Consider the following 22,869-nt stretch of genomic DNA (forward strand, 5'->3'; position numbering starts at 1 on the left):
AAGATTCGGGAATAATGTTTTATTAGAATTTTACTTTCCTGACTTTATATATATTATATTTATTCATTTACAAATATAAAAATATTATCAGGTGAATTTTGAACCGGGGATGAAATTGAAAGTTTATGTAATTTTTCTTTGCCGACATCAGCATTTTCTATCAAAATCCTAAAAAAAGGAAGTCGGGTGTAAATAGAGAATTCTCATAAAAAATTTAAGTGTAATTAATGATAGATTCTAAATTAAAATTAAAATCACATTTTCTGTTTGATTTTTTTTTCCGATTCAGTCTCATTTTGTCATGATTTTCTCATACCATATTATATAAATTAAAAAATTTATCAAATTTAATCCTTACGTGCATTTTTCATCTGACACGCATTTTATGAATTGCATCTAAAAAAACAGCAACAAATAAAACTAAATAAAAAAAATATTCTAACAAAAACACGATTTTTGAAAATTACATAGAATAGACGATAGAAAGATTCTTGAGCGGCAAAGCAGTGGGTGGTAGAAGGCAGAAAGAGGCATCTCCTTCTGGTCTTGGGGTTGGATAGTTCTCATGTCTTATTACTATATACAGTGCATTAAAGACAAGTAACATCAATTACGCGTGACTGTACTAATCCTGTCTTTTTTCTTTTTCCACTTATTTTTACCACCGTCCATTACACCCACACCTCCACGTTCTTCCCACCTTCAAATAATTAAAAAAATAATAAATAAAACACAGTTATTTTATTAGGGAATTATATACATCTCTCCTAAAGTTTGATGTAATTAGATACGAAATTTTTGTAGTTTGAGAAATTACAGCTAACACCCCATAATGTTTGTTTTTATCTAACACGTAAGTCATTCCGTTAGTCAAAATTCACCAAATTTGCTTACATTAACAAAAAAATTGAAAAAAAACTATGTCTACCCCTGGTTGATTTATTGCAGATCAAATAATTTTTTTTTAATCAAATTATTCTCGTACATCTTGAGGTGGTAATGCATGCGAAGAGGTATATCTTCACCGTGATAAGGGTAGTTTAGTTAGAAAAAAAATTATTCGAGTTGTTGTAAGTGAGTAACAAGTCAATCGAGTGTAAATATCGATCTTCATTCAAATTTTTTTGTTAATATAACCAAATTCAATGAATTTTGACTAGGGGGAGACTTATTTATTAGATGGAAGCAAACTTCAGGATGTTAGATGTAATTTTTCAAACTATAGGGAATCTACGTATAATTACACCATACCTCAAGAGAGGGGAATGTAATTATCCCTATTTTATTTGTGTATTTTTCTTGATAGGGACAATGCACATGTAAAGAAATTAGGTAGTGGGATGTACTAAGAGTGTAATACTCTAGTCATAATATCATAATTAAAAATAAATAATCGTAGTAAATCATTATTAATAATGACTACGTAATATTTATTGATTGTGATATTTGTTAGTCTAGTTAATATATTTATTACGACTAAGAGTTATGACTAATGTTTTAATTTATTGTAATGGATAAACTAAATTATTAAATCAATATTATAACCATAATTAATAATAATTACTTACCACGATTTTCAGTTCTATCTGTGCATTATAAGTAATAGAAAATTTTGTTCTAGTGTCATGTCCTTAACTGAAATTTAGCTAATAATATATTGTAACATTAATACTATTCATATTTTCACAGTCAATGGAAAAGAAAGCAATTCAATCCTTTCCTTTTCTTATTATTATTTTTTATAATTGTTTTAACTATCTTACTACAACACAGATACATTTATACTATTTATTAAGAGGGAGATTCCTATAATAATTGTTATGATTCGCAACTTATGAACGGCTTAAAATACCTATTGATGGGGTAAAATTCTAATTTATCTGTAAAAAGACTATTTTGCTCCGAAAAGGGCACAAAATTACAATTCTATCAGAAGGATCCGCGCATTTTCGATCGAGTCGGGTCGCGAAACGACCCTGCAACCCAAGACACGTGGAAGACGCGCATTGGACCAATCAGACTCCCAGTTTCTCTCTATAAATACTCCATTAGTCAGTGCATTAATGGTACGTTCACTTTACCACTCTTTACTTTCTGGTTGCTTCGGCTCTTCAGCTCGCCAGCGACCTGCTTTCACGACCTCAAAACCAAATACTAACTTAAGCATCTGAGGGTCTTAGTTGAGAGCCACCCCAGCAAGCTTAACGATCTACTTCTTTTCTTAGGGCCCAATCACTAGTTTGGGAGAAGTAGTGACCTCGAACCGCTTGGAGGACCCGTTCGTCCGACTAAGGAGGTCGCATGAGAATCACCCATTATCCATACTTTTAAATTCAAAAAATAACCACAATTTTCTATTAATTAATTAATAAGTTTTTATACATACACATTTAAAATTAATATATTCTATTAATTTCAATCAACTATTAATTTTATTTATTTTATTTTAATTATACATATATATCGAGTATGCTTCAATTAAGATTACTTATTACTCTTGAGATACCCACACTTTTTCCTCTTGGACAATAATGGCGGTGGAATCCTTTATCCACTTATTGCTAGGAATATTAAAAAAAGGAAAAAAAACTGTCCGGAAAAAGGTGAGGAGGAGACAAATATAGGACAAAGGTAAAATTAAACAGCATTCATGAGAGCTTCATCCATAATTAAAAGGTTGTAAGATTCTAGTCCTATTGCATCTCTATTTCTTTATTATTATTTTTTGCTAGTGTAAGATTTTATTGGACTTATTGCTGTACTCAACTTAGCCTTTGATATATGAATATAATACACCACTGTGTAAGTCACAATGTACTCTTTTAAAATTTATTATAATTATAAATATTTTTTCTGAAATTAACGTCCGTCTGATAAACACTTTATACAATGGACTATCAGGAGGCTTATTTGTAATTTTTTCAAATAATGAAGTATAATTACAATAAACTTCAAAAATATGTTGTAATTTATCTTATATTATATAACAAATTGTATCTTTTAAAAGAGAGAGAGAGAGAGAGAGAGAGAGAGAGAGAGAGAGAGAAAGAGAGGTGTATGGATATTGTGAGTGCATATAATGGGTCCAAGAAGGAGGGGTGGGCTTGTAAAATGCAGCCATTATCTTGATTGGGAAGCATGCGAACAATAGCGGCCTTTACTTGCAATCACAAGCTGCTCAGTTTTAGAAACTAAGCAAAAAATTGTGAAGGATTGGGGTCCGTTGGATGGGATTAAGGGATTGCACCATTAATATTGAGATATTTGATACGATGATAATTTAGAAGCTTATTCATTTTGTATGAATTATTAAATAATTATTGTGTGATATATCTATTTTTGTAGTTATTATAAGGGATGCACAAAATTGTCCATTTTGAGGGCAAAAACATGTGATCAAATCACAAAATATAAAAACATTTATATTGTTTATGTATACATCATATATTTATATTTTTTTCCCCATCACAACCATATTCAATTCCATCAAAAATCATATTTATTATTATTAATATATATATCTATTAACAATATTAATGATATATATATAAATTGTACAAATTATTATAAATTTTTAACATCAAAAGGAATTTTTATTTTTAAAATTTATGTATTATTTATTTGTCATTCTCTAAATTTAAATTTACAATAAATACTTATCATAATTATTAAAGTGAAATTTAAAATATTTGTTTATTTTAAAGGATTTAAAAATTTTAATTGATTAATCATAACTAATTGTTTATATTTTATTAATTGTTTTAAATAATTATTAAAAATTCTCCAGCCCGCCTTCCTCCTCGTAAAATATCTAATATAATTATCCAGCAAATTATCCTTTTTCCAGGCAAGTTGTTCAGTAGTTAATGATTAATTTGTAAACATTGTCTTCTTCCCTGTAAAAAATCACCTCTCTCACCTCTTCTCTGTTTGAAGGCGACGACGCCCAGCCCGCCTCTTTCTGCCGCTGCCAGCGCTCTCTCATTGTAGAAATCAGAGATCGAATACATGAATATAGAAGAGGAACGCATAGCTTCAACTTATGGACTAAATCTGCTCATTTTCTTATTACTGGAAACTGGAGCCGATGGTTCTTAACTAGCGAGAATCAGGCGGGAAGAAGAAGAAGCAGACCAATTCTAACAGACTTTAACCACTTGGACATGTCAACACTTACGTGGCAGTATAAATAAAAAACATAACACCCACTAATATGAACTAAAAATGCGACTACTTTTTACAACTACATAAGAACTGAGTTGGAGTTGCTGCTTGTTGCTCTGTTACAGCTACTTGCTGATCTGCTACATTTCTGATCATCCCCCCTCAAAATGGACTTGGGGGGAATACACCAAGCCCAGCTTGGACAAAGTAGAACCGAAGACAACACGAGGGAGAAATTTAGTGAACATGTCCGCAATTTGAGACTTTCCAGAGATGTGTGTGGGAAGAAATGACAGTCAATCTTTAAGTGCTTGGTGCGCTCATGAAACACAAGATTAGCAACAATGTGAATAGTAGCCTGGTTGTCACAAAAAACAGGGATAGGTGTAGGAACAATTACAGAAAAATCTTGCAGCAAGTAGGATATCCATTGGAGTTCACAAACTGCGGTCCCAAGGTTCCTATTCTCAGCCTCCTCAGTGGATCGAGCAACTGGTTCTTAGTTTTCCTGAAAGTAAAAGCAGGCCCCAATAAGATGCAATATCCAGTTATGATCGTCAGGAATCAACATAACCAGCCTAATTCATGTCACAATAAGCTGTAAGAGCAAGAGAATTTGCAAAAGGGAAGAAGAGACCTTTATCTAGGCAGCCCTTCAAATAACACATCAAATGAAGAGCAGCATCCATGTGTACCTGCATAGGTCTATGGACAAATTGGCTTAATTGTTGTGCTCCAAAAGAAATATCGGGTCTAGTAAAACTCAAGTAGAGTAGGCGGTCCACTAGCTGACTGGAAGGCTCTAGATTAGTTAAGGGAGTAATGTTATGAGAAGTGAGCTTGAGGCCAGGTGGTAGAGGAGTTGCTGCTGCCTTGTAAGAGACAAGACCAACATCATGAACAGTGTCCCAAATATATTTGTGTTGAGTGGCTGAAGTAACTCCAACTGAACGGGCACTTTCTAAGCCAAGAAAATACTTGATAGAACCAAGATCTTTGATGGTGAATGCTGAGTCCAGGAAATGTTTCACCTGATCAATTTGCGATTGTGCGGAACTAGTAATTAACACATCATCCACATATACTAAGAGAGCAAGGAAACTAGTGGGAATATTTTGTACAAACAGACAATGATTATGAGGCGATTGAGAAAAACCATAGCCATGAATCTTGTTGGTGAGCTCTAGTTTCCACTGGCTGGAAGCTTATTTCAGACCGTGTAAAGATCTCTTCAACTTACATACCTTCCTTGGCTGAACCTGGTAGCCATCTGGAGCAGTTATATAGACATCCTCGTTGAGAAAGCCATGAAGGAAAGCGTTGTTTATGTCCACTTGATGGATGGGCCAATCATGGCTGGAAACAACAACCAACAAAGTCCTCATAGTTACAACTTTAGCCACAGGTGAAAACCTGTCAGTAAGTCCACTCCCTCAATTTGGTTGTACCTTTAGCAACAACCAAAAAATTCTTGTGTGATGAAGCAAGAGTAGATGAATCAATAGCATTATCAAAAGAGGAGTTGCATTCGAAGTCAGTTAACCAAGTAGGTGGTCTTGGTTGTTTATGAGACATTCTAAGGGAAGGAATTGATTGAGGATGATCGGGAACAGAGAGGGAAGAAGGATTGTGTTCCTCAGGATGATCAGGAATAGAGAAGGAACAAAGTTTGTGTTCCTCATGTAGTGTAGAGGGAATAGTACTTGATTCAGAGGAAGATCAGAGGTAGAATCAAGGATGGGAGTAGAGATAGGAATAGAAGCAGAGTCTGAAGAGAACTGAGTTTTTATAAGGGAGAATAAATTCATGAAACACCACATTTTAGAAACAATGGTGGTTTTGTTATCTATACCATACACTTTGCAGGCCTTTTGACTTTGAACATAACCTACGAAGACATAATGAAAAGCCCTATGATCAAACTTAGATTTGTGGAGGGCAGTGTTGGAAGCAAAACATAAGCAACCAAAGGTTCTTAATGTATTATATGTCGGAGGAGTATGATAGAGTAACTCAAAAGGGGACTTCCAACTTAGTGAAGGAGATGATAGTTTATTGATAATGTTTGTGGCTGTGAAATAGAATCAACCCAGAAATGTCTAGGCAAATGAGACTCAAACATAAGAAGCTCTTGCTGCTTGCAACAAATGTTTGTGTTTTCGGTCTAAAACACCATTTTGTTGTGGTGTGTAAATCCAACTTTTCTGGTGTACAATGCCATTTTTCTACAACAGTTCTTGGCAAGGAAGACTAAGAAATTCAGACCCATTATCCGCACGTATGGCTTGATATTTACAGTAAACTGAGTTAAAATCTTTGCAAAGAAAGAAGACAAAATTTGGAGTGTTTGAGATTTGTGGTACAGAAGGAAGGTCCAAGTGACTCCATAATGCTCATAAAAAATGGTTAAAACGTAGTGACATCCTGATAAGGAGGGTTGTTTATAGGGCCCCCAAATATCAATATGAATTAGATAAAAAGGACAGTGCGCATGAGATTTACTTAAGGAAAATGCCATCCTGGACTGCTTAGCTAATGGACAGATAGAGTAGGAATCTCCCTCTTTATTTCTTTCTTTGATGTTCAAACAGGAATATGGCTTAGCACAAGTGGACTAATATAACCTAACCGCTTATGCCACAGTGAATACAATTGTAAGTCAGAAGAATAACAAGCTATATGGTTATTAAGCTGCTGAGACAATGGGACAAATCATTGAGAGGGAAACAACCCAGATCACCAGCTAAGGCCCCTAAATGATCGCTCAATGAAAAGGATGCAGAGATAGCCAGGAGGTTTGCCTAGAAACAATCACCCTTGAAAGAGTGCATAATAGCTCACTGATCGAGCACTCTTACACCGAAGATGAATGGGGCTAAGCGATACAAAGGAATCATGGTCCAAAAAATAGACCCAACCTATCTATTTGTTACTAAAGTAAGTTTAGTCTTCAGGTTCTGCAAAATGCATAAAGATGTGAGAAATAGAAAACTGATAGGTTGAGCTTTACATAACCGAGTTACAAAAAGGAGGTTGTGTTTGAAAAACTAGGAACGAGAAGGACACTTGTGAGGATTAAGTTGGGGAAAAGTCTCATTTCATAAAATGTGTAGCTTGTGCAATACTATTATCAGGAAGATGGATATTTATGCAAGAATGAAAGCAGATGAGTGAGTGAAATATGTTTGCATCAACACACATGTGAGTTGTGGCTCCGGTGGCCACAATCCGAGCAATAAAACAAGGTTTCCCACCAGTATTGTTCAAAATCGTACCTTCCATTTCCTCCATCTGTGCAAAATGCACTTTCACAGGTTCCTGTGGTACTCTATTCTATACAATCTTTAAAGCTTCCATCTTCTGTAACAAGATTGTGACTTGCTGAACTTGCACTAGCCAAAAGAGATTGTTGATCATGCTCATTCACTACATTTGCTCTACCTGCATTCCCAGATTTCCTCCTCTGGTCATTAAGATCTTTGTACCAATCAGGAAACCTATGGATACTAAAACAAGTTTCCTTACAATGCCCAAGTTTGTTACAATTTGAGCACACAAACCCTCTTTTTGTCTGTAGTACCTTTTCTTCTCATATAGTTTTTTGGTCGTGTATGTCCTCTTTGCTCATAACCTCTTGCCTGTAGTGCAGAGCTGTCTCTTGTCTCTGCAAATCCCAGATTCACCTCTCTTTGCCTTTTAACTCTAACACCATTGAATACGCCTTATTCATGTGAAGGAGAGGATCTATTACCAGAATCCGATTTCGAATATTGTCATACAATTCATTTAATCCCATGAGAAATTGAATTAACTGTCCTGGCTCTATTTGATCGACCTTTGCTTTATTGCATCCGCATGTAAATTTACCACATGTACTCATCCCAAAGTTGCTTCAGATTTGTGTAATACACAGTAACACTCAAATCGCCTTGAGACATGGAGCTAATTTGACACTGGATTTTATACAGTAACGGTCAATCACACTCGCCATAGCGTGCCTTCAACTCCAGCCACAGAGATCGCCGAGGATGCATATAAGCATGCATTCACAATATCCTTGGATATTGTGTTCAATATTCAGGTCCTAACCATCGAATCAGTGATTCACCATTGTGGAAGCTCCGTGGAACCCTTTAGCACACGATCCATCAATAAATCCAAGTTTATCCCGTCCATCCAGTGCAATATGCACTAATCTACTCCAAGATAACCAGTTGCTCCCATTCAGTGGAACAGAAATCATCACCATCCTTTGGTGATCTAACACTTGTTTTCATACTCTCATTTCTAGATCCAATATTGCCAGTTGTAACCTCTGGCACAACATTTGACGAATTGGCCATTACAAAAATGTGTTTCAGAGGCATAATTATACACAAATCAATCAACTACAAAATATGCAGAGACCACCAAGATAATGGCTCTGATACCATATAGAAATCAGAGATGGAATACATGAAAATAGAAGAGGAACGCATAGCTTGAACTTGGGATTAAATCTGCTCATTTTCTTATTATTGGAAACTGGAGCTTATGGTTCTTGAGTAGCAAGCATTAGGCGGGAAGAAGAAGAAACATACCAACTAATGTCTAACATACTCTAATCGCTTGGACATGTTAGCTCCTCCGCGTGCAATACAAATAAAAAACGTAACACCCACTAACGTAAATAAAAACGACTACTTTTTACAACTATGAAAGAACAGAGTTGGAATTGTTGTTTGCTGCTTGTTGCTCTGCTGCATTTCTCATCACTCATCTCCCTCTTTTCCCTACTTGATCCCGCCCTCGTCTGCCTACGAGGAGACGCCAGACCCTTCCTTGCCTCCCCTCCTCGATTCTACCAAAACTCCAGACCTCCGCCGCCGCCTCCACCTCATGGGCCAGCGTGATACAACAATACCAACCTCATGGGCCGGATTGCAATTAAGGTACAATCACAACAAATTATGGGCCATGCCTACTTATACGGGCCGGTGCCAAAAAAAGTAAACATTAAGATTGTGTGTGATATCTTGGCTAATATCCTAAAGTAAAGGTACCCTAAATGTAAAAAGGCCTTAATAAAAAAGGAAATATAGAAAAATTCTCAACATTGCAGTTTTGATCTGACAAGACCTTTTACTAAAAAATAGTCCAGTCTCGGGCTGGGCCTCAATTTAGTTGGTCCATGATTGTGCTTTGGTTTAAAATTAAACCCATTTAAAGTCTTAGAATTGGCTGGTCCTAGACTGGGCTTTTTTGAGCTAGCTCATATAGCCCAACCCTTTTTCCACCTTGAGCCATGCATATGCAGCCGAAATGTGGAAAACTTGTGAATATCATGTATGGAAAAAATAAGGGTTAATTATATTTTTCAATCCGAATTATGACTGTTTTTATATTTTGACATATAAACTATTTTTAAGGTCAATTTATTATTTTAACCTTATAAAATTTTGCATTTTGTCATTTGTCATTGTTTTTCCATCAAAATTTGTTGAAAAAGCATCATATGCAATACACATGTGATATTTAAGAGTTATGTTATATGATACTTTTCACATATACACATAATGTAATATTTTTTAAGCAGAAAAATCGACAAAAAGACGGTCATATATGAAAAAATACATATCAAAACAAAAAAACGGACATAGTTTAAATTACAAGATGTAATTTATCAAAAAAAAAAAAAAATGATATCAAAACAAGGTGTTGTTATTGATTCACCTTGTAATCGTCACTTTGGACAAGATAATCATTAGCTGAATATTGTAACTGCAAAGCAGTTCCCATATTGAGTTACAATGGGAGTATTTGGGGTGCAGAAAGAGAAGCAAAAACATCCCAAATTATACCAACAGCAAAGACAAAAACTTGATCACAATAGCACAAAAATCACTTGTTCACTTGTCTTCTACTTCTCATCCTTATTACTATCCTGTCTTTTCCCATTTCATTTCTCCAGTATCCGATCCTTGTGTTCTTGCATAGTACCAGGCCGTACGCTTCTCTCTTTTATTTATTTTTTTTTAAAATCGACAAGATCAATATATCGATACCACATGTTTGAATATTCAACATTTTAACAGATTTTTTTGTTTAATAATTTAAATTTTTTCAATAAATGGTTATTTGCGCTCAAGTTAAAATCTCACTCTTACCTATTTATATAATTTCACGTGTTAAAAATGTTAATATCACATCTCATTCTAACAATACATGCACATAATTGCACAAGAAATATTAAATAAAACTATATTTGGATTTACAAAGTAATTTGTGGGTGGAATAAGGGGAGAATAGGAGGATTTAGGCCTGTCAATAGACATATAATTTTCAGATCTGTCGAGGGTAAGTATCGATTATCATTTAGTTATTTTGTTCATATTAATAAATTCAGCGAATTTTTGCTAAAAAATGGATCTTTTTGCTAAACGAAAGCAAATCTTAAGTATCTTAAATGTAATTTTTTAAACCACAAGAGTATATATGTAATTACTCCAGATCTTGAGGAAGGAGTGCAATTGTCCCTTTAGAAAATGAAAACATTCATACAAGATTTAAATTAGTTAAGTTCGACTAATATGTAAAATAGACAAATTTGTTTGAATTCAAATCTTAAAAGTATCATAAAATGAAAGTCGAACGCAGATTCAAATGGACAAAAAAATTATGCCAAAATTAAAATACTTTTTTCATGCTTAACTTAATTTTTTCATTACTGATTCTTACATTTTTATGTAAATTTAAAATTTGAAAATTTTTATTTTTTCAAATCTATAAAAAAAAAAAAAAAAGAAGAAGAAGAAGAAGTAACACAAGATTCAACTCATAAGACTCGGATCGAATCTTGAATATAAATTGGGTAAGACCTATTGGATATTTTATAGATAGAATTCCAATAGAATCTACAATGAATTATGGGTAGTTGCAGGATTTGGATGTGGAGGCCTAGAAGGTTGTTGTCTACACATTACTCAGAAGCTGCAACTGTTGACCAAGTCGAAGCAGATTTATAGAAATTGTCCAAGTAACATGTTGTGTTGGCCGGGTCAAGAAGTTGCACACTTTTCATCCTTTTCCCTAAATTAAACACAGGCTTGGCATGTTTTGTCCTGTAACTTGGCCAAAAGTTGCTCATTTTTTCAAATTTTCTCATTTTCATTGTCTCATCTGTTCTTCAATGTCCTTGTCTTCCATCATAACACACCAATCATATTTCATTAATAAACCCTTGTGGGAATACAATGCCAATTATAATACTAAAACTGCTGTCTTAAACAATGAAGATATAGTGTAATAGCATAACATATGACCCCCCCATTACCATCATCCTTCACCTAATCCATCTCCAAGTTCCCAATTCAGTTCATGAGATGGACAGACTGATCAAGCCCGACGTGCAGGCCGTCGACGTTTTTTTCGTCAGATGGCAGAAATGTGGCGGAGCTTTCAAGCTAACCAACCTGATGCACACCATGTCCGTCGCCGTTTGCCTCAAGCTGTCTGATCCGTCGCTCTTCTCTGTCTTGAAACCTTTCTCTATTATCCCACCTCTCACAACTTCATCCTTCACTTTAGTCCTCAACGAGCCGCGCGATCAGCCTCCTTTCTCGTCTCCTCCGTGCACGATCCTTGTCCGGTCCTCCATGCTTCCCACCGGGAAAGCCCATCAGGATGATCTCCACAGGCTGTTCTCGAAACCTGGGCCGCATATATTTAAGGATGCCGTGATTCCTATATCCTTTGTCGGCCCCCATGTTGCTGAGTTTCTTCTTTCGCCGTCTTCCGTGTCCCTGGAGATCAATTTTCTCTTCTCAAAGGCCATTTCTTGGTGTGATGAATCTCAGCTCACTTCTTTGCTCAGACTTGCTGTGGAGAATGGGAAATCACACTTCGTTTCTGCCCTGATTGAGGCTGGTGCGGATGTTAACCACAGGGATGCTGAGGGAGAATCGCTTATGTCGTCGGCTGTTAAGTCTGGAAATGCTGATGCTGTGCAGATCTTGATTGAATCAGGTTATGTAATAGACAATGAAATCGATCGGTTTTTACACGTTGCCGCTGCTATGAACCGGGTGGATATAATGGAAATCTTGTGTTTAGGCTACCCGGATATCAACCTGAATTCAGTGAATTCTCAGGGCCAAACAGCACTTCATCTTGCAGCCATTCAGGGTCAAGTAGAAGCCCTTCAGTTTCTTGTTCCAATAGGTAGTGAAGTTGATGTCACAGATCGAGAGGGGTGGACTCCGCTCCATTATGCTGCCCACGAAGGCCATATCGAGACATCAGAGTTCTTGCTACACCACTCAGTTTATGCAAAATACGCGGTCACTAAAGAAGGCAAAACCGCATATGCCTTGGCAGTCGAAAATGGCTACTCCGACCTCTACGACATGCTACATTTAAGCGACTCGTTGCACAGAGCTGCAAGAATAGACGACGTGCACACCATGAAGAGTTGCTTAGCTCAAGGGGCTAACGTTAACCGGACGGATCAAAACGGATGGACTCCTCTGCACAGAGCAGCATTCAAAGGGCACATGGAGAGTGTGAAGCTTCTGCTTAACTACGGAGCTCGGATCGATCTGGTGGACGGGACGGGGTATACGGCTCTTCTTCGGGCAGTCGAGGCGGGGCACGTGCAGGTGGCCATGTATCTTGTGGCTCATGGGGCTAAAGCTAGCCTCAAGAGCTTGAAGGAAAAGGCGCCTTCTGATCATATGGAGTGTTTCAAGAATCATCATAGTACTCTACTGAATCCTTCAGATAGGGATTAAACAGGAAAATCAATCATGTTTAGGTCTAATTCTGGAGCAATCCCCCTTTTTTTCTTGTACATAAAAGTTTTGTGGCTTTCCTGCAATGTGTTCATAGTTTGATGGATGCCTCTTAGCAGTCAGCAGTCAATCAATACTTTGGATGAGTCCTAATTTAGAATTGAATTTTCTCTAATTTTGTTATTGAAGTATTTAATTTATACACGTCATTGACGTTATTCAAGGACAATAATTTATTGATAAATAAATAAATAATTATGTTTAATAATACAAATACATCAACCATTTGCAAATTTATAAGTATATTTCTTGAATTTGTAGTTGTAATTACAAGTACAAGATCTACCCAATACAGGGCCGTAAACGATTCAAATTGAGCCGAATACACCATTATTCAAATTTGTTTGAATTGTCATCGAGTTTCAAAATTTGCGTTTGGATTCAGTTTAGTTAGTTATCTAATCTAGCTCGAAAGAATTTTAATTAGATCAAACATGTGCCGATCTCTAATAATCTGATATCGAATAAATTTTTATGGATAACTTTTAATTAAATATCGAATAATTTGATTCATTTTTCATACTTAACTCAATAACGAAATTTTACACAAACACCGTATGAGTACATTGCATTAACACCCCTTAAGGAGCTGCATCTATAATTTTACAAGGGTCATAAAATATTTGTGTAATTCAATTTACCTGGATGAGTGTGGATATAATTTACTCTTAAGTAATTATATTGTCCAAATTAGATGGATTATTCTATGGTACTATTAAGACAATGCTTGAATTAGTTGCAATGTCATTATCATGGCTTAATCATCAGTAGCTAGAAACAAAAGCCAAAAGTCCACTTTTTTGCTTACAATGTAGCTTTATTATTAAATTTCAAATAGCCTAGACTAGTATAAGACTTCATTTTTCTAAAGGGGAATTTGTATTTTTGGTCCCATACGATAAAATGTATTGTATTTTTAATCTCATAATTTACGGGCTTAGTACATTGAGTTTCATAAAATAAATATTATAATATTTTTTATCCCATATGATAAAATTGTAGTACATTTTGTCTCGTAGTATCTAAAGTTGGGACCAAATGTGCCAGATTTTTATCGTATGGGACCAAAAATATTACAATATTTATTTTATGAGATTAAATATGCTAAATTTATAAACTATAGGACCAAAAGTGCAACATACCTTATCGTGTGGGACTAAAAGTGTAATTTCCTTTTTTTTTTTTTGTCTAAATTTGAATCCAATAAATTTTATTTCCCAAATATTAACACGCCTGAAACTTTGACAAATGGCTTGCTTGAATTAAACTTGAGTATGTGAATCTCATGTGGTTTCTTCCTTATTCTCATTGATATAAACTTTCAATTCAATTAAAAATTAAAATTAGATAAAATATTAGTGTTTTTTTAACTGAATGAGTTATTATTAATTATTTAGAAAAATGTCTAAAAAAAATCATAGATTCTTATATTTTTCTTAATTTAAATTATAATTTGCTTATCTTATAGTATTGTTGATGGAACATAATTGTGGTTCAGTTTATGCATTTTCTTTTTTACGAGCGTTGATACATTGATGTGAGTTATTTACATGATGTCTCTCTAACAATTTGAAAACATCACTAAAATTAAGTGTAGTCTAAAATTATTAAGAAACGAACAATGCTAAATTTCATTTAAATTGCTACTACATATAAGGTTTATCGTAAATAGTGAAAAAAATATATATATATAAATCTTCTAAATAGAGCTCGTCGACGGTATCTACATCTGCGCATATATAGCACTTTTTGTCCTTAAAATTGATATAATTATAAATAGGGTTAAATACATTTTGCCCATTTGAATTATTCATCGTGTAACATTTACCACTCTAAACTAACAAATGTAACACTTACCACCTTGGTTGGACAAAAATACCCCTCATGCCTTGAGCAATTATATTATTTTCGATATATTTTACTATTTTGCACGTTAAATCATCACTAAATTATTTTTAATAAGTGAATAAGTTGAATTCAAAGTGAAGTATAAATTAACACACACACACACACATATATATATATATATATATATTAGATGCATGATAAATATAATATAACCAACAACTCATATATACTTCTCAAAAGAAATTGACAAATATATATGCTTAACCAAAATTTAAAGATTTTTAAAAAAATGAATAAAAATATTTTATCATAATTTTTTTAAAAGAATATGTTAAGAAACCTATATGTAATTATTTATTTTTATCTAAAAGAATAAATAGTTATAACTTAATTTTATTATTAAATTAATAAAATATTTTCATAAATTTTTTTTGTATATTTATTGTACTCATTTATTAGTTAACTTTTAATTTGTAAAATTAATAAAATTCAAACTATTTAACTCACTAATTATACAGATATTTTTCTAATTATTTTTTAAATTAAACTTAAAATGCAAAATTATTATAAAAAAAAAGAAAAAAAATTCTTTTGTATATTTATTGTACTCAAAAATTTCCATTCTCTTGTTCCTAATTTTATAATTTTTTTTATAATTTTAGCGCCCTTCATCCAAATATTACATAATTTCATAAAAACATTAGGGGTAGGCACTTTCTCACACAATAAGGAATATTCGTAATTATGTCAAATTTCAAGGGAGTTAATTATAATTTATCCTTAACAATTTTAATGTGATTGTGAGAGTAATGTTTATACAGAACAGTGATTGGTGCAGAAAAATTAAAGAATAAAGCTAGAAAAATGAGTTAGATGAAAAATAAAGATAAATTATTTGGCTTGCATCTATCATTTAGATCATTCAAATCACTACTTCTGATTTATAGTCCAATTCTGATTTGCTGTCAATTAATGAGATTTTAACCTGACAATTTCATGATTTTACAAGAATGACCTCAAGGGTTATGATTGTATTAAACGTGTGAATATTTATTTCACTTATGCAATTCATTTTATGTCATTAATTGTTGACAATTGTTAGGCATTAATGGGCATGAAATTGACGAATAAGGCTTTATTCGATCAGTAAGGTTGGAGTCTCACAACTTTTTGGTTGTGACACTAAAAGAATTATAATATTTAACTCAAATCAATTCTCATGCTTAATAATAAATAGTCGAAATAAATAATTATTGGTTACGGTCACGCAACAATTGTTGACCGTACTTTTTGTAAGGGTGGCTAAAATATTTGCCGTGGCTCTTACTGGTGGTAAATAATTTTTTTTATGGTGAAAAAGCCAGCTTTTTGCATCAGTTTTATTTAACCATAGTTAATAATAGTCATTTATTATAATTTTTTTTCATAACCACTAATATTATAGTCAATAATAATTTTTTTTTCTAGCGGAGTTTGAGTCCCACGAATGAGGGTGGTGGTCTACTTCTATAGTAATTTGTTGTTGTTTTTTAATCTTATTTGAACAAATTCATCAACTTGAGTTATTAAAATAATAAATCTATTTTTAAATTTGAATAACGTAATGAATTGCATATTATTGGAAACAAAAGTAAAAATTGAGCATGATGTTATGATTGAATGACTAATTATTCTAATTGATATAATAAAAATGTAGTTAATATTTATTTTCTTGTGTAAAAATATTATAAAGAATAAATTCTTATTTTAAACAAAAGAAAAAAAATTGAGAAAAATAGATACACGTAAATATGGGCCACTAGTGATTGACGGGCCCAATATTCTTGTTGGGCCTTGAGAGACTGTTATCAGCCCAAATTCAAATACTTATGAAGCTATGAGTCTAGGATTTATTTGATAAAATCAAATAAATTTCATTTGGGCTTTTAAAAATTAATTGGGTTAATTCTATAGAGGCCCCAGCCTATAGGTTTAACTTATTTTTGAATTAAGCCCAACAATATATATATGTGTGTAGCCCTAGCTTGAATATATATATATATATATATTTATATGTGATATATGTATATATATATATGAAGTTGTAAGGATGAGGGAGTTATTGCTTGAGTACTTATAGTACTAGTAGATAGTATACCATAGGGACACACATTGTACCTATTTTTGACTTGACATGCAATGTATACATCAATACATACAACAAGTACATAAGATGTCACTTGTGTGTGTGTGAATATTGTATAGACTTGTATATATGTCATTATATATGATAGGAAAGACAACGCTACTCCTTCTTCATACTTATTATCTTGACAACTCTCTTCTCCCTCTTTTTCTCTATATTCTTGTTCTTCTTGAACTAGTTTCAAGTTAGAGTAAGGTCCTCTTAAGTTTGATATACTAAGTTAATAGTATAATCAAGTCTCTTGTACTACATACACTTTACCTCTAACAAGATTTGGTATAGACCACCATGTAGCGTAGTGTGTGTTCGACGTAGAGAAAATCTCGTTGATCTTTGCGTGAGCACACGTTTGGAAGAGAAAAGTTTGAAAAAAGTCTTCAAATCGAAAAGATAAAATTTTGTGATTACATTTTCGTCACTCTATATTATAATAGCCACTTGTATTATACTTATTGAGTACTGAATGCCTGGGATTATGGGACTAGTTCCCTTTCAGTTTAAAATCTTAATATGCTTATTTTTATGCTTTCGTTGCATTCTTGTCAAGTCCTGAGCTATATCGATTCTTTCGATGGTATCAAAGCACAGTTCGACACTTGTTGCAATTGTTCATGTGATGTTATGCTTTATGTAATGTAGATAGTTGCTTTAATTTTGATTAAGCATGATTTACATGTTTTTTTATGTATGATTATGTGATAGAAAATTTTTTGTGTTGTATTTTAACTTTTGTATATCATATGATGTTTTAAAAATATTTTAAAGCATTTTTAATGGTTCAGTTTTTGTTTATTCAAATAAATAAAGAAAAGGAAGAATGAACAAAAATGTTTGTGGCCTAGGAATAGCATTACTTCATATTAAATATTGTATTCACTTGGATAAGACTTCTGCACTACTTGTTTACTTCATAATATTATTGTGTTAAGCTTTGGTGGATAAATAAGCCAATTGTTTAAAGACGTGAATAGCAAACTTGACTAAATCATCAATTTACACTTTTGCCCACACCTTTAATACAATCAAATCACTATCTACTACCATCTTTCACCCAACCACTTCATCTTCTTTCTCAAACTCGTTTCTTCATTATCTTCTCCAAATCCTGGCAACCCATCAATTAGAGGAGGCTTCTTGATCCGGCTTGTTCATGCTCGATCTCGATCAAAGATCACGATCTCTCCATGTTATCACACCAAATCTGATATTTGAAGATAAAATAAAAAAAAATAAACTAGTCGGGTTCGTTCCCGACGATGACACTCCGATGTTTAAGTAAGTTTGTGGTAGAAAAAAAAATTGACAATCTAAATATGCAAGTAAAAAGTAGTGTCTCAAAAGTATCTCTCATTGTCATGGCGTAGGTTATTTATAGGGTCCTTTTTGTGGGTCCCATCCTTCTACACGTGTTATCTCTAAAGATGCTCATGCAATGACTAAGCGTTGCCTCAGAACGCCACCTGTTTGGGTCCCTATATGGGTCGGATCCTAGTTTTCCTGACCCAAAAGAAATGTCCAGGATCCACAATGAACAACGACCAACAAAGCAACCACATCTTGCGACCTCTAGAATGTCCTTGGCCCACACTGATCCGCGACCATCGATGGGCTACATCTCCCGATCTCTGTTTTTCAATAAAATCTCCATCATAATTCCCCCACTTCTTCCAAATGTAATTAATTACTTTGGGAGAAGTTTAAATATTTCTTCCAAAGCACCCACTGGCTCGCTTGGTCGCACCTTTCATCGCATTACCCATCATCCAAGCTAGGGTTGAAGTTGTAACGGTCACCTGGCAATCGAAACACCACAGCAATTAAGAGGGTGACACGTGTCAATAATCTGGCGGTGAGCTCAATTCTCGAAGCGACGCGATCTTTCCTAGATCGAATGATCTTTCTCAGATCCTGCGATCTTCTTCAGATCTAGCGATCTTTCCCAAATCGAATGATCTTTCGCAGATCCTCTGCACATTATGGGGCGAATAGGGACTAGTAGCGAGCCAATGACATAGTAGTGGGCAACACTTTTACTAGTAAACAACTAATATCCATATTAATTGACCTTAGTAAATATGGGTTTAGATTAGTTAATGAGATTGTATTTTATATTAAATCATAATGTCAAATCAATATATTTTTAATAAGAGTGTGTATAAATAAATATTTTTTTACTTTAATTATTATTTCAAAAACTGAAAACGGGAAATGGAAACATAAGAAAGAGTTTCTCTAAAAAAACATGATAATTTTGACACTATCATCTACTTATATTTTTCATCATAGTTTCGATGGTAACGTAAAGATTTTTTTCTGATTGAATAAACGGAAGGAAATTTCAAACCGAGCATATAAGTGAGAAAAATGAGGTTTATGTACGGTATAATTGCAATTTTGATTTTCAAACAAAATCAAGTAACTTTGGTTCTCAAATAATTTAAAATTGCAGTTTTGGTCCTCAAATTATTTTTTTGGTATTAATTCTTAGTCATTTCGTTAATAAAATTATTAAAGTTAATGAAAGTTTCATATGAAGGGGAAAAAATAGCCATTTTTATTTTATTTTGGGGTATTTTTTAAATTTTGGCACCATATACCAGTTCTCCTCGCCCCCCTCCCCATTTTTCTTCAAGCTTCAAAAGAGAAAAAAAATAAATTTAATCAATAAATAATCTATATAATATTAAAAAAATATTATCAATAATCTATGTTGTATATAATACAAAACTACATAAATAACTTTATTTGATAATCAAAATTGTATTTATCGCGCTGTATTTCTAGATGTCCAGGTCTACTTCTTAACGCGCCAAAATTGTTCCGCGAGCGCAAAAATTTGAAACCCTTTTGCTTTTCGCTCCACTAATATCCTTGCCAGGCTGGCAATCCGGAGCGCATCCCACCAACCAATCAAAATCCACCCTGCTTTCCTATATAATACCCTATTTCACCTCGCCTCAACTTCATCACTGACCAAAACATTTTCGCTCGAATCCTCTCAGTGGCTAGGGTTTCTGAATCAGTATTCGCACTCGGAAATATGAGTTCTAACGCAGCAGCCTCAACGAAGGGCGGTAGGGGCAAGCCTAAATCCTCGAAATCTGTCTCCCGTTCGTCGAAAGCTGGCCTTCAATTTCCTGTTGGCAGAATAGCGCGTTTTCTCAAGGCTGGTAAATACGCAGAGCGTGTCGGCGCTGGCGCACCCGTTTACCTCTCCGCCGTTCTTGAGTATCTTGCTGCTGAGGTAATGTGGCTTGGGTGTTTGCTGTTAATTTTCTTATTTTTTCTAATACTCTGTTTTGATGGTGGGAATTGCACTTTGAAGATGCCTTTTGTTAATGATCTTTTTGTGGCTTGAAAGTGATTCTTGTGGTTGATTCGGTTTTTCGAAAAGGGAAACTTTAATTTGTATCAGTTTTTTCAGTCGTTTCTTCATTTTATCTTTGATTTCCTCTGCTAAATTTGGGATCTAAGAAAAGTTATGGTTTTGGTGAATCTAATTTTTTTTTGGTTTATGGTTTAGGTTTTGGAGCTTGCGGGCAATGCGGCAAGGGACAACAAGAAGAACAGAATTGTGCCAAGGCACATACAGTTGGCGGTGAGGAATGATGAGGAATTAAGCAAGTTGTTGGGGAATGTTACAATTGCAAATGGTGGTGTGTTGCCTAACATTCACCAAACTCTGTTGCCGAAGAAGGCTGGTGGAAAAGACAAAGAGATTGGATCTGCTTCACAAGAATTCTAGGGCTTCGTTGTGAATTAGGCATATTAGTTGCTGGTTGCTTTTATGAAGGGTTTGGATCGACTGAGTTGCCATGATGTTTGGTCCATGTAAAACCCTAGTTTTGGAGTGTTTGGAGTACATATAGTGGTATGGATGAACGATGATTAATCTCTATATCAATAGTATTTTAATTTGCAATCCCGTCTCTGATGGCCTTGATTTCCAAACAGTGTGCTTCCATTTTGCGGAATATGTTTATGTTGATTGATTACTTTTTGGTCTATTCTTATCATACGGAATCACAAACTTTTCCTGTACCTAATGTTTAACAACTGCAAATTCTGTTGCTCTACCCTGCCGTGAACCAAACGAATGCATTTCTTATGTTCTTCCCCAGGCATCTTCTTGATTGGAATTGCAAAACGCAGGGTGCATCTAGTAATTGGTAGAACTGAATTCTTTTTCCTGTTGCTGGCACTTGGGTTGCTCTTGTCTGACTCCTAGTGAAAGATTTAAGCTATCATCACCATTCTTCAATTTTGCTGGACAACATCAACCATCGCCTTCTTAATTTAAGCACTTCCATCCCCCTTTTTATTTGAGAACTGGCCACCGCAAAGCTCTGCAGAACTGTTTGTATGTGGGTGGCTATTGGGCTCATGCCTTCTCGATCATCTCACTCGATTGAAGAAAGACAGATCTCTTCCTCAAATCGATACCATAAGAACCTTGGCGCACTCTTCCGGAAAATTGTGTAACATGGAGCGAATCCAAAATTACCTGCTTTTGAGAGCGAAGGCATGACTTTAGTCGAGCAAGCTAAGACTTTTGTGAAAAGAGTCGTTCTGTTCTTTCTAGTCGTAGGCAATGGGTGGTCTTCCTACATGGGATTGATTTGTTGAAGCCTTCTAAGCCCGTCCATTGCCGTAATATTTTTGTGTATATAATTTTGTAATAATTATATTTACACTATTTCACCTATCATTTTTTTACACAAATTATTCTTGTTTTTTGAAAAATTATAGAAATCATCCCTTATAGTTTTTAAAACCAAAAAATATCCTTATTATTTAGGTCAACTTTTAAAATAATTTTTTAAAAACAGAAATGCTCTTAGGGTTTTTTGTAATTATTAAAAGTAGATAATGTGTCAAAATAATATTCATGAAGATAAATAATATTTTTACTATTTATACTAATTTTTAAATTATTTATTAACTTTTTTTATTAAATCTTTATATAAAATTACACCTTTTAATAATTAAAATATTCAATTATTCAATTAATATATAAACAAAATTAATTAATAGATTATAAGTTTAAATTAAAAAGTTATCACAATTGTATAAATTATTTGAAATTATTAAAGTTAAAAGATCAGTATCCACTACTTTTATTTTAATTAAGTTTTACTAAAATGAAAATAAAAAATACCATTTATGTATTTTATATAAATTTAATTAGAATTAACAGAATAAAATAATTTATAAATATAATAAGAATTAATAAAATAAAATAATTTATTTATTAAAAAATATTTTAATAAAATGGGGGTTAGGGTGGCATGACGGTGTAGTTGGGGAAGAAGGGATACTTTTTTTTTAATAAAACGGGGGTTAGGGTGGGCATGACGGTGCAGTTGGGGAAGAAGGATAATTTTTTTTAAATAAATAATTTAATAATATTAATTCTAATATAGTTTTAGTAAAGTTTAGTTATAAATAAAAATAGAGGATAAATAATCTTTTAATTTAATAATTTTACTAAGAGATAATTTATATATTAATTAAATAATTTAATATTTTAATTATTAAAAGGTGTAATATAGAGATTCAATAAAAATAATTAATAATTTATATTTAAATTAAAATTAGTATAAATAATAGTAAAAAAATATACGGGGTCGTATTACTCATCTTAAAAAAAATATTTTGATATTCCTTCTAGTTTTTGATAATTATAGAAACACTCCTGAGGGTATTTCTATTTTTAAAAAATTATTTTAAAAGTTGACCTAATCAATAGGAGTATTTTTGAATTTTAAAGACTGTCGGGAGTAATTTTTGTAATTTTTCAAAAAATAGGAGTGGTTTATGTAAAATAACAAGAAGTAAAGAATG

The 22,869-nt window shown here is 33.4% G+C and overlaps 2 protein-coding genes and 1 long non-coding RNA gene across 3 annotated transcripts; 2 read left to right on the plus strand and 1 right to left on the minus strand.

Annotated features, from left to right (window-relative positions):
- Positions 1-4,040: 4,040 nt before the first annotated feature.
- Positions 4,041-9,245, minus strand: LOC110012120 (uncharacterized). Its single transcript, XR_002287248.2, has 2 exons — positions 4,802-9,245; positions 4,041-4,672 (listed from the first exon to the last, which is right to left on the minus strand). It is a non-coding gene; the product is annotated as an uncharacterized LOC110012120 (long non-coding RNA).
- A 2,016-nt stretch (positions 9,246-11,261) lies between these two features.
- LOC105165349 (protein VAPYRIN-LIKE) lies at positions 11,262-13,107 on the plus strand. The gene has a single exon (XM_011084330.2). It carries the CDS (start codon positions 11,526-11,528, stop codon positions 12,930-12,932), a length of 1,407 nt encoding a protein of 468 aa, XP_011082632.1. The 5' UTR covers positions 11,262-11,525; the 3' UTR covers positions 12,933-13,107.
- A 6,870-nt stretch (positions 13,108-19,977) lies between these two features.
- On the plus strand, positions 19,978-20,947 carry LOC105165261 (histone H2AX). The gene is made up of 2 exons (XM_011084214.3): positions 19,978-20,269; positions 20,549-20,947. The coding sequence occupies exons 1-2, from the start codon at positions 20,066-20,068 to the stop codon at positions 20,768-20,770; spliced, it is 426 nt and encodes a 141-aa protein (XP_011082516.1). The 5' UTR covers positions 19,978-20,065; the 3' UTR covers positions 20,771-20,947.
- The last annotated feature ends 1,922 nt before the right edge of the window (positions 20,948-22,869 follow it).

The sequence above is a fragment of the Sesamum indicum genome, linkage group LG6, assembly GCF_026168435.1.
Source record: "Sesamum indicum cultivar Baizhima isolate 11 linkage group LG6, ASM2616843v1, whole genome shotgun sequence".
NCBI classification, from domain to species: domain Eukaryota; kingdom Viridiplantae; phylum Streptophyta; class Magnoliopsida; order Lamiales; family Pedaliaceae; genus Sesamum; species Sesamum indicum.

Excerpts from the sequence above, each read along its gene's own strand:
- LOC105165349 (XM_011084330.2), top strand. The coding sequence starts at position 11,526 with ATGGACAGACTGATCAAGCCCGACGTGCAGGCCGTCGACGTTTTTTTC.
- LOC105165261 (XM_011084214.3), top strand. The coding sequence starts at position 20,066 with ATGAGTTCTAACGCAGCAGCCTCAACGAAGGGCGGTAGGGGCAAGCCT. Across the intron at positions 20,270-20,548 it reads TTGAGTATCTTGCTGCTGAG|GTTTTGGAGCTTGCGGGCAA; the intron begins GTAATGTGGCTT and ends TTTATGGTTTAG.